Below are 10,965 nucleotides of genomic sequence, written 5' to 3'. Positions count from 1 at the left end.
ACTATGGTGAAGGAAAAACTCCCTGGCATGAGAAAGAATCCTTGAGAGGAACCAGGCTCAAATTGGAACCCATCCTCATCCTCAACACCGAATGTCTATTCATATCAGTTCCATTATTGTTGAGGTGTTCAGTAATACACACTTAAATGCAGAACTTCCTGCAACCTGTGGTCCTGAAACATTGGAATATAATAATGTTGATATTAATTTCTCAACGTTCTTAAGGTAAAAGCTGCTTTTTGGTCTAATGAACTTTGAGAGAGAGAGAAAACAGCGAGAGGGCGGAGAGGGAACGAGTGTTTATAGCTGCTATTACATGAGCAAGTCATGACCAGAGATCTTGTTTAATCCTGGACATTAGATGTATAAACAGATAAAATGTAGGTAGAGATATTATGTCTTGTGTTTAACAGGAAAATAATCTTCTGGGTGCTAACAAGTTCTCTGCTTCAAAGAGAGAAGCTGTGTGTGTGTATGTGTGTGTGTGTGTGTGTGTGTGTGTGTGTGTGTGTGTGTGTGTGCTGACTTGAGAGCTCTTTCATTCGCTGAGCTCGGTCTCTGTCCTAATGGGAGCCTGAACAGCTGCCTTGTCTCGCCGCATATTCAGAGACACACACACACACACACACCACGTCATTGCTGATTCACTAGCTACCATTCACACACACACACGTACACACACGTACACACGCACGCGCTTCCCTAAATATGGCACCACCGAGCCACAATCACAGCTATTCAACGCGAGTGCAGGAGGTCGTACAAAAAGGAGATGAGACATCGTAAAGGGACAGACGTCCTCACGGGCAATGATGCGTCTGACGTAGCTCAGAATGCTACACGTAGTACAGCCATGACAGGACAGGGACAGATCGTCTTTACACATTCAACACTACACGTCAAGCAACGTCGTGCATTTTGGGAGGTTTGTGACGTGGCCGTCTTGTGACTGAGCTCCGGAGACCAAATAAAATCCGTCTTATTCAGAAAGACAAGACAAGGACAGCTGCCTTCTACAGTCCTACTGACAAATCAGCATAATGTGTTTGTTGAAGAAGGAAATCTCCTCGTTCTATTTATAGAGCGTTCATTCATTTAAACATCACAAACTGCTGCTTTGAACATCACAAACTGCTGCTTTAAAGCAAATCTCTGACTGTACATTATGTACTGATTCTGATATTCTGTTCTACACCAGAGGGACTCCAGTCTGAGTCATTCTGCATCCTTTCACAGATCCCCAGCCAACAAAGTGCAGTGGAATTGAGAGCATCACTCATTCAAATTACAATCAATCAATTACGACCGCGATCTCTGAGGTAATGCCCTTTAACCTCAGAGCTTAATTAGGGTCTAGGTCATAAACACAGGGAGAGCAGAAGGTCAGAGAGGTGATGGTGGTAGTGTACTCACCAGGTCGTGGTTGGTCGAGTTAGAGTCGTCTTCAGGGAACGGGATGTAGACGGCTAAGGCCATGCAGTTGGCAAAAATAGCGATCAGTATAAAGATATCGAATGGCCTGCAGGAGGTTTGGTTAAGGAAAGTACCATCTGATTACACACCAGAGGGCAAACAGTAACGACGTTCACTCTCAAAGATACAAACACAAGGTCACACAAAACAGTGTATTTACTCAGAAAAATCTAAAAACGCCAATCAAGCTGGATCAAATATACGCCACTGTCTGATTCACACACGTCTCACAGCAGCATCGATATCTGGAGTCTGTGCAGCACTTAACAACAAATCTGCCAGTTTATCACACTCATATATCTCAACGCATCCTAATCGTGTGTGTGTGTGTGTGTGTGTGTGTGTGTGTGTGTGTGTGTGTGTGTGTGTGTGTGTGTGTGTGTGTGTGTGTGTGTATGAAATTGGGTTAGCGTAAACGCATTATCAGCTGCTTTTCATCTAACACTACAGTGAAAAATCAGGCAGGATCCCACAACCTGTTCCATCGTCTTTTTTAATTTTTTTATTATTATTCTGTCTTAGTAGATTCCTGACGGCCTGCTATGGTACCATCTGATGCTGAACACATGGATCTCCTTCCTAAAGCTCTAAATGATGCCTCCTCGATTCCTTGACCCGACATCTCTCAGTCCACGGCCCAGAAATCGAACAGAAGTCCTGAGTCTTTAAAGTCTATCACACGTGAGGAAATTCCCCCACTGTTTTGTCCTTAATGGAAATCGTTCTGGTCCATAAAACAATCCTGCAACTTAACTGCTTCTCCACGTCTTCCAAATAAAAACACAAATTCACAAATAATGAGACAACAATGAAGAGCACAAATACAAACAAATCGTCTGAATTACACTCATAAATTTAGGTAAACATTTAAAAAATGGAATAAAATACAGGTGAATGTAAATAAGGAGTCATTAGAATCACAAACATTGTTGTTGATGCCACAGAAGTACATGCATTATGGGTAATATAGATATCCTAGTGTAGTTAAATGCTGTATCTATTTAAGAACACCATCTAGACCAATAAAATTTTCAGTACTACCTACTCAGTCTTCACACACACACACACACACACACACACACACACACACACACACACACACACACAGGGTGCTGTACAGTTCATACACTTGTCTTGCTGAGTCACAGCAGCTCTTCTAGTTTTCTCACTAAACTGCAGAAAAAGCGCCACAGCTCAAAACTAGGCCAAACACAAACACACACACACACATACACACACACCTATTATAAAAATCACACCTATCCCTGTGTGAGATTAATGTGCACACTGCTCTGGGCTGAAACGCTCACTTGGATGAAGGAAGTGTTCTCTCAGGCTCAACCTTCTCGGTAAAACGTTGCTGATCCACGATCAGTTCTTTCCTTTTAAAAATAATATATTTACTTATTTCCTGATCACTAATCACTTTCGAAACCTCACGACACGACGTGGAGTATTTCGAAAACCCTGCACGGTCTAAAAAAACCTCTGTGATTCGCTTCTCATCTGCGGAAAAATAACACCAGACTCGGCTGTTCTGTGACTCTTTGGCTTTTCCCAAACGCAGAGTCACAGAACAGCCGAGTCTGGTGGTTTTGTTTCCGCAGATGAGAAGCGAATCACAGAGGTTTTTTTAAACATAAAAAAACCATCTACCTACAAACCTCTACCTGCAAGCATTCCTTTATGCTGGAATATTACTTCCTGGAACAGCTGTAAGATCGATGTGTATAAACACAAAGCACAGCATTACGACGCTGAACACGTGGGACGTAACACGTGTCCCCCTCGGCAGCTCGTTATCGAGTCTGTCAGCTGTGTCAGAGGGAGAAAAATCACTAAATAATCCCTGCAGGACCCGGAATCCTGGATGATTACATACTTTTTGAATGCGAAGCAAAGAATTTTCAGACGACCCTAACTTCATTTTGCGATTCTCTACATGAGCATGCCTCTGTCTCTCTCTCTCAGTCTCTCTCTCTCAGTCTCTCTCTCTCAGTCTCTCTCTCTCTCTCTCTCTCTCTCTCTCTCTCTCTCTCTCTTTCAGTCTGTAAAGGATATTTCCACTCCACGATGCTGATGCAGGCCTGGCGAATCGGGTTGTTGAGTTTCAGGCAGAACAGTGCTCTCTGTGGCCTCGTGTTGGCCGAGCTGCTCTTGCTTTTGGCATACTGGAGCCTCTTCTTCTGCGCCAGCGATCCCACAGGTAGCACCGGCTTGTTGGGCGGAGCCTCGGCATCGTCTGCGGGTGGGGAAGGAGGCGGGACTGGGCCGTTGACACTCATGGTGCAGGCTTTGGCCGGAGCAGTTCATCCACCGGCACGAGCCTCCCGGGGGAGAGTGGAGAGGGGAGGGGAAGAGGGCGGGAACTGGGGTGAAGGGGTGGGGCTTTCTCACCAACACACCGGCAAGTCACCAGGAAAAGTGGCGCTGGTGCTGCTGGCATAATTTGCCTCTGGAAAAAAGAGAGAAAATGATTAGTCTGTGTGTGTTTGAGAGGAAATAAAAAAAGGAGGAACGTGGAAGACAAAAAGAGATTGAAAGTACGCTTGTGTGTGTGTGCGTGTGCACGTGTGTGTGTGTGTGTGTGTGTGTGTGTGGGAGGCTGTGTGATGATTTCCTTATCTATTCCACTGCATTATGCAATATCGTGGGTGTTCAGTCAAAAAAAGAAAAACTGACACGCTGAGTGTTTGGGTCTAAAGGCTCCTGGGACCAGTGTGCATTACCACACACACACATTTTAATCTAAACATGCACATGAGGTGGACAATTAAAGCAAACTAATAGTGGAAGGTGCTCAGAGTGTATGTGATGATACTGGAGCTCAGACTAGACGTCTCAATATCTCTCAGAATCTCTGATCTGTTTTATTGATCAGGCATCGTCCAGTCAATTATCTATTTGTATTTATATTTGACAGATGAAAGAGCCACTCCATCAACATCGCGTGGAGCCGAGAGTGAAATCTTCCACAATGCAACATGCAAAACGATATAAAAAAAATAACCCCAATTTTATTATTTACATGAAAATGATTAAAAATAATAATGTACTGAATACAATAATGAATAATGTAGAGAATTTTGGCAGCACTTGGGTTCCTGAGATGTCCAAATGATTTACACTCTGTAAAGCTCTGTAATGCCTGGTAAGGCTCTATGAAGGTCTGTGTAACTCTATAAAGCAATGTAAATCTCTGCGAAGCTTTGTACGGCTATGCAAAGCTCTGTGAAGATCTATAAGGCAATGTAAGGCAATGTGAAGTTATGTAAGGCAATGTGAAGCTCTGTAAGGAAATCTAAGGTTCTGTGAAACTCTGTGAAGCTCTGTAAGGCAAGGTAAAACTCTGTAAGGCTAAGTGAAGCTCTGTAAGGCTAAGTGAAGCTCTGTAAGGCTTAGTGAAGCTCTGTAAGGCAAGGTAAAACTCTGTAAGGCTTAGTGAAGCTCTATAAGGCAATGTGAAGCTCTGTAAGGCAATGTGAAGCTCTGTCCAGCTATGTGAAGCTCTGTAGGGCAATATGAAGCTCTATAAGGTCAGATGAAGCTCTGTAAGGTAAGGTGAAACTCTGTAAGGCTAAATGTAAAGCTCTATAAGGCAATGTGAAGCTCTGTAAGGCTAAATGTAAAGCTCTGTAAGGCTACGTGAAGCTCTGTAAAGCAATTTAAAGCTCTGTAAGAATCTGTGAAGCTCTATAAAGCTCTATGATTGGCTGCTGCATGTTATAAAAAAACATAATCATTTGCTGGTTCACCGAAGAGCCAAAACAGGTCATAAAATCCAAAACACAAAAAGGAAATCTAAGGTTCTGTAAAACTCTGTGAAGCTCTGTAAGGCAAGGTAAAACTCAGGCTAAGTGAAGCTCTGTAAGTCTTAGTGAAGCTCTGTAAGGCAAGGTGAAACTCTGTAAGGCAAGGTGAAACTCTGTAAGGCAAGGTGAAACTCTGTAAGGCTATGTGAAGCTCTGTAGGGCTACATAAAGCTCTGTAAGGCAATGTGAAGCTCTGTAATGCTATTTGAAGCTCTGTAAGGCTAAATGTGAAGCTCTATAAGGCAATGTGAAGCTCTGTAAGGCAATGTGAAGCTCTGTAGGTCTAAATGAAGCTCTGTGAGGCAATGTGAAGCTCTGTAAGGCTATGTGAAGCTCTGTAAGGCAATGTGAAGCTCTGTAATGCTATGTGAAGCTCTGTAATGCAATTTTAAGCTCTGTAAAAATCTGTGAAGCTCTATAAAGCTCTGTGATTGGCTGCTGCATGTTATCAAAGAACATAAGCATTTGCTGGGTCACCGATGAGCCAAAACAGGTCATAAAATCCAAAACACCTGAGGTTTAAAATTCTGGTAATCCAAGCAAAATGTAATAATCATTTAACCTTTAATGAATCGCTTTGCTCACTTGGAAAACCTCATGAACACTTATTTCTTTTAATTATTATCCATATCCCACTTACACATTTAGTTCCTACCTGTAGTTAGTTTCAGTTACAGGTTCACATGTAAAACTTTATTACTCAATAATCAAAGTTCTGGAATTTTCAGTGCCTCTCTGGTATTGGATTGCTGCTCTGTTTATTATGTATGTAATCACTAAACACATCCCAGATCGCCTTTCCTCTTCTCAGATCGCATGTTAACGCGGATCTGGGGTTCAATTAACCTTTAATAAAAAATATAGCAGCCCCTTAGCTTGCGTAGCGAACGGCCTTTATACGTGAAATGCCACGGCGAGAGTCTGTTATCAGCGCCTCAGTCGTACACCTTTCCCACCCACAGCAGTCTAGATAAGACGTGCAGTATTAATGGCTGCTCCTGCGTGAGTGTACAGCGGTGAGATATAAGTGATCAAACAACCATTCGGTGGGAAAGACGGGCCGGGACGGGCCATGGAGCTGTGAAACCAGAACTAGAGCAGTGTCATTGTGAGGAAAGCTGAGGCAGTGGTTTCACTTGGGAAAACTCACAAACAGCTTTCAATGTAGATTATGAGCGAGTTTTCTTGAACTCAGAAACGAAATGTTCAGATGGTTAATTAGATTACGTTTTAACACAGAAGTAAAAAATCTTATCATTTCTGAAAATTAAAATCACAACAATCATATATATTATAAATAATACCTGTTTCATTTGATAAAACAGGTTTCACATTTGATTAGACCTTCAAACACACACACACACACACACACACACACACACACACACACACACACACACACACATTACACAATAACACAATGCTTCCTCTGAGAGAGCCTAGAAACTGGAAATTTCCTGATCTGCGTGATCTCATGGACGATCTCCGGGTGTAATAGCAGTTTAATTCGAGAGTGGGTTTAAAAAAAAGGAAATCAATCAGACAAAAAAACGAGTTCGTATTTGATCCGTCTGTGTCACTTGAGACTGTGCTGAATAAATGATCTGATTAAAATCCCAGAGCAGGTGACCCACTGAAGGACGGCATCTCCGAAAACGTCTCCTGAAAGGTGGGAGACGCCGTGTGGAAGACTGCCAAGATTTACCCCGTTTCCACTGTCACCAAATAAAGCCGAGGATAACGAGCGCAAAAAAACACAAGCATCGTGGTTGTGGCGTGTTATAAATCAGCCATGTCGAGTCCTTGACCCCATTAGGCTTCACGTGAACGGAGCGTGGGGGAGGTGTGTGTGTGTGTGTGTGTGTGTGTGTGTGTGTGTGTGTGTGTGTGGCTTATCCCCTAAAGGTCATGAAACCACTCTTAACCTGTACCGTGTTCCTGCGTTCACTCCACATTATGGATTATAATATTAGCATCTGCATTGTTTTTCTGGATCCCTGATGCTCCCAATGGTAAATGATAAATTAGGGCCTGACATTGAATAAGTAGGGAAGAGTGTAGGATTTAGTTCTGGGGTTCGAATAGTGTATCTTTTAACGTTTAACACTTTGGTTCTTTTGGAGCAGTTTTTATAAAATAATCACAATGAATATCCATTATTACACTGTAAATCTGCTCCCTAACCCATAAATGCAAAAAAATAAATAAATAAATAAATAAAATAGATTGAGATCAGTGTGAGCTTGGTGAGAGATCAGTGTGTGTATGAGACTTGTATGAGATTGTTGTGTGTGATCAGTGTGTGGGTCGTGTGTCATCCAGATTGTGATCTAAAGTGTGAATCAGTGTGTGTATCAGTGTGAGATCAGTGTCAGATCAGCGTGAGATTAGTGTGTAGATCAGTGTGAGATCAGTGTGAGATCAGTGTGGATCAGTGTGAGATCAGTGTGTGTATCAGTGTGAGATCAGTGTGTGTATCAGTGTGAGATCAGCGTGAGATCAGCGTGTGTATCAGTGTGAGATCAGCGTGAGATCAGCGTGAGATCAGCGTGTGTATCAGTGTGAGATCAGCGTGAGATCAGCGTGAGATCAGCGTGAGATCAGTGTGGATCAGTGTGAGATCAGTGTGAGATCAGCATGAGATCAGCGTGAGATCAGTGTGAGATCAGTGTGAGATCAGTGTGTGATGAGCGCTATAGAGCCTGTATAACCTGCTGTTAGAAAAATGATTGAGTTATAACATGATTCACATCACATTCAAACCCTGAGAATGGACGATAATGGAGCATTTCCCATAAGAACCGGAGACACGTTAAATGTGGGGGAACTGCAGCTCTGAGTTATGTAAACTAAATAAAAACGTCTCTCTGAACATCAGGAGCAGTGAACAGTATACACCAGGAACAGTTTACAACATGAACAGTGCACAATAGACACCTGCAGCAGTGAATAGCAGAAACAGTGAACACCAGTAACAGAGAACAGCAGGAACAATGCACAGTGAATACCTGGAACAGTGAACCGCAACAACAGTGAATGGCAACAATAGTGAAAACCAGTAACACAGAACAGTAAACAGCAACAACAGTGCACAGCTGGAACAGTAAAAAGTGCACAGTGAACATCAAGAACAGTGAACGCGGGGAACAGTGCATAGTGAACAGCAACAACAGTGATAAGCAGGAACGGTAAACAGTCCTCAGTGCACATTGGACAGCAGGAACAGTGAACAGTGCACCGGACTGCTCAGGATCTCCGCTAAGCGGCTATCAGGTGATGCGCGAGCTCACAGCTGCTTGGTTACGGCCACGGAGCGAGACGTTACCATAGGTTACCGTTAAGGCCAGGTGACATTCCGGTTATGTGACACCTTCTCCCCACCCCCTGCTGCTTCTGTTAAGGGTTCGTATTATTTATTATTTGTTGATTTATTTTTATTTATCGCGCGCCCCTTCCCTAAAAGACATCTTTAATCGGATATGACGAACACTGACAGCGTCACACGTCTCACGGGACCGAAACCCAAATGAAGGACAAAAAGGTTGTTGGTTTTGTTTGTTTGTTTGTTTGTTTGTTTCCCAAACCCGAGTGGAATTTCGACGCGGTCGCTATGATAAAATCGTTACCTTTAATTTCCCAAACCGAGAGCGGTGATGATAAAAATGTGAGCGCGCGCAGCCAGTCGTGCACCAGGAGCCCGCGCGTGACCGCGGGCGCGTGCTGACAAGTCCTGCGAGGATGCGCTTACCTTCTCTGTGGGCTTTCCGGCAGGGCTCGCGCTTCGTTCAGACCGGTAGAAAAAGCTCCTCCGCGACCAAAAGCGCTCAGCTCCGGCCTCCAACCGCGCGCTCACACTCATGAGCTCGAGGCGCGAGAGACGCGCGGACGCTCGCGCACGCGTGCACCAGAACAGTCGTGACGCTCCATGTTCCGAAAAGCTGGAAGCGCGAGAGCCGTGGAGGGCGCCGGCGCGCACGAGAGCATCCTCCAAGCCGTGTGCGTACGCGCGTGCGTGTGCTGTGCGCGCGCGCGTGGAAACGCTCTCACTCACTCGCGATAGCTTGTCGCGCGGACCCGTTTTTTTTTTTCTTTTCTAAAAGAAACGAGCGCATAAGCCGTGGTCCAATCCCGCGCGTGCGTTCGTGCGAGGCGCTTTAATTTAACGCCAGCAGCAACAAGGACGCACGTGCGCACATACGTTCTTCATCGTTAAACATAAAACAAACAAACAAACAAACAAACAAACAAAGCCACGTTCTAGAGCGCCCGCATCCAGGTGTTTTCTGAAGCGTAACACGGGCCACATATGGATATGGGCGATTGAACCAAAGACCGGATGATGTGTTGCTATAGTAACGGAGAACATCCCAACAACCGAACTAATGACAGGCGAACTGACAGGCAGGAAAACTCAACATATTTCATCTCGCTCTCTGACGTCATTACAATTTATACCCATCACCATATAAGCAAGAAAACCCGGGTTCCCTGATAGAGCAGCAACAGCTACATTAAACACCATGGAGAATATTCGTGGCTTCTTCAACAGAGATGTTGAACTTTATGACTGGCACCACGTCCTCAGTTCTGATTGGTCAGCAGCCACTTTACTCTAAAAACAAGTTCATAATAATTAGTTTATTATTATAGTTTCTATAGAAACAGGTCTTTCAGAGAAACATAAACAGGTTAATGATGAGGAGATTCTTGGAAGGAGGTGTTTATCAAACGTTTATGGAAGGGAGTCTCCAGTGTCACTGTAACTACTGAGGTATGAACAAATCACACAGTACAGGAAGTAGAATACAGGAAGTAGAGTACAGGACTAACACAGTACAGGAAGTAGAGTACAGGAAGTAGAATACAGGACTAAAACAGAACAGGAAGTAGAATACAGGAAGTAGTTTACAGGAAGTAGAGTACAGGACTCACACAGTACAGGAAGCAGAGTACAGGAAGTAGAGTACAGGAAGTAAAGTACAGGACTAACACAGAACAGGAAGTAAAATACAGGAAGTAAAATACAGAAAGTAAAATACAGGAAGTAGAATACAGGACTCACACAGTACAGGAAGTAGAGTACAGGAAGTAGAATACAGGAAGTAGAGTACAGGACTCACACAGTACAGGAAAGTGATGAGACACTGCTGGTTAGTTCTTTAGAACAAAATTCCACCAAAAATTTTAATCTTTCATTCTTAATTTACTTCCTTCACTTAGTTTACCACCTTTTTTTAGTTATTAAGGGCTGGTAAGAAAGTTTTCTTGTGTGTAAGAGAGAGAGAGAGAGAGAGAGAGAGAGAGAGAGAGAGAGTGGCCTCTCTTATCAGGGCAAAGGGTAAATAAAATGTGACATAAAAGCAAAACAGTGGAATTGTAAATAATCTGAACTGATATGAGGATGAACAACCGCAGGCAATAGAGAGAGAGTGTGTGTGTGTGTGTGTGTGTGTGTGTGTGTGTGTGTGTGTGTGTGTGTGTGTGTGTGTGTGTGACAAAAGAAATCAGCACTTGTGCAACACTCGAGCCGGAATATTTGGTCAAGCAGAAGCAAATGATCCCACACTCACAAGTAAAACCTGACATGTTTGGAGATTGGAGTCGAGGTGCAAACACACAATCATCCAATCTACAGAGATCAGACAGAGAAGGAACATCCACGAGTAAAAAGAGTAGAAAA

The 10,965-nt window shown here is 43.6% G+C and overlaps 1 protein-coding gene across 2 annotated transcripts in view; it reads right to left on the bottom strand.

The window, feature by feature from the left end:
* Nucleotides 1-9,276, bottom strand: part of cacna1da (calcium channel, voltage-dependent, L type, alpha 1D subunit, a) — an 82,589-nt gene extending 73,313 nt beyond the window's left edge. For both annotated transcript variants that reach the window (XM_083533787.1, XM_083533786.1), the window contains exons 1-3: nt 9,034-9,276; nt 3,535-3,928; nt 1,414-1,519 (exon numbers count right to left, since the gene is read on the bottom strand). In XM_083533787.1, the coding sequence (XP_083389913.1) occupies nt 1,414-1,519; nt 3,535-3,758 (330 nt within the window). In that variant the 5' untranslated portion in view covers nt 3,759-3,928; nt 9,034-9,276. The remainder of the gene's footprint in view (nt 1-1,413; nt 1,520-3,534; nt 3,929-9,033) is intronic.
* Between the last annotated feature and the right edge of the window lie 1,689 nt (nt 9,277-10,965).

This window comes from Silurus aristotelis (genome assembly GCF_946808225.1).
Source record: "Silurus aristotelis genome assembly, chromosome: 28".
In the NCBI taxonomy this organism is placed as follows: domain Eukaryota; kingdom Metazoa; phylum Chordata; class Actinopteri; order Siluriformes; family Siluridae; genus Silurus; species Silurus aristotelis.
This window is presented reverse-complemented; position numbering and strand designations above follow the sequence as displayed.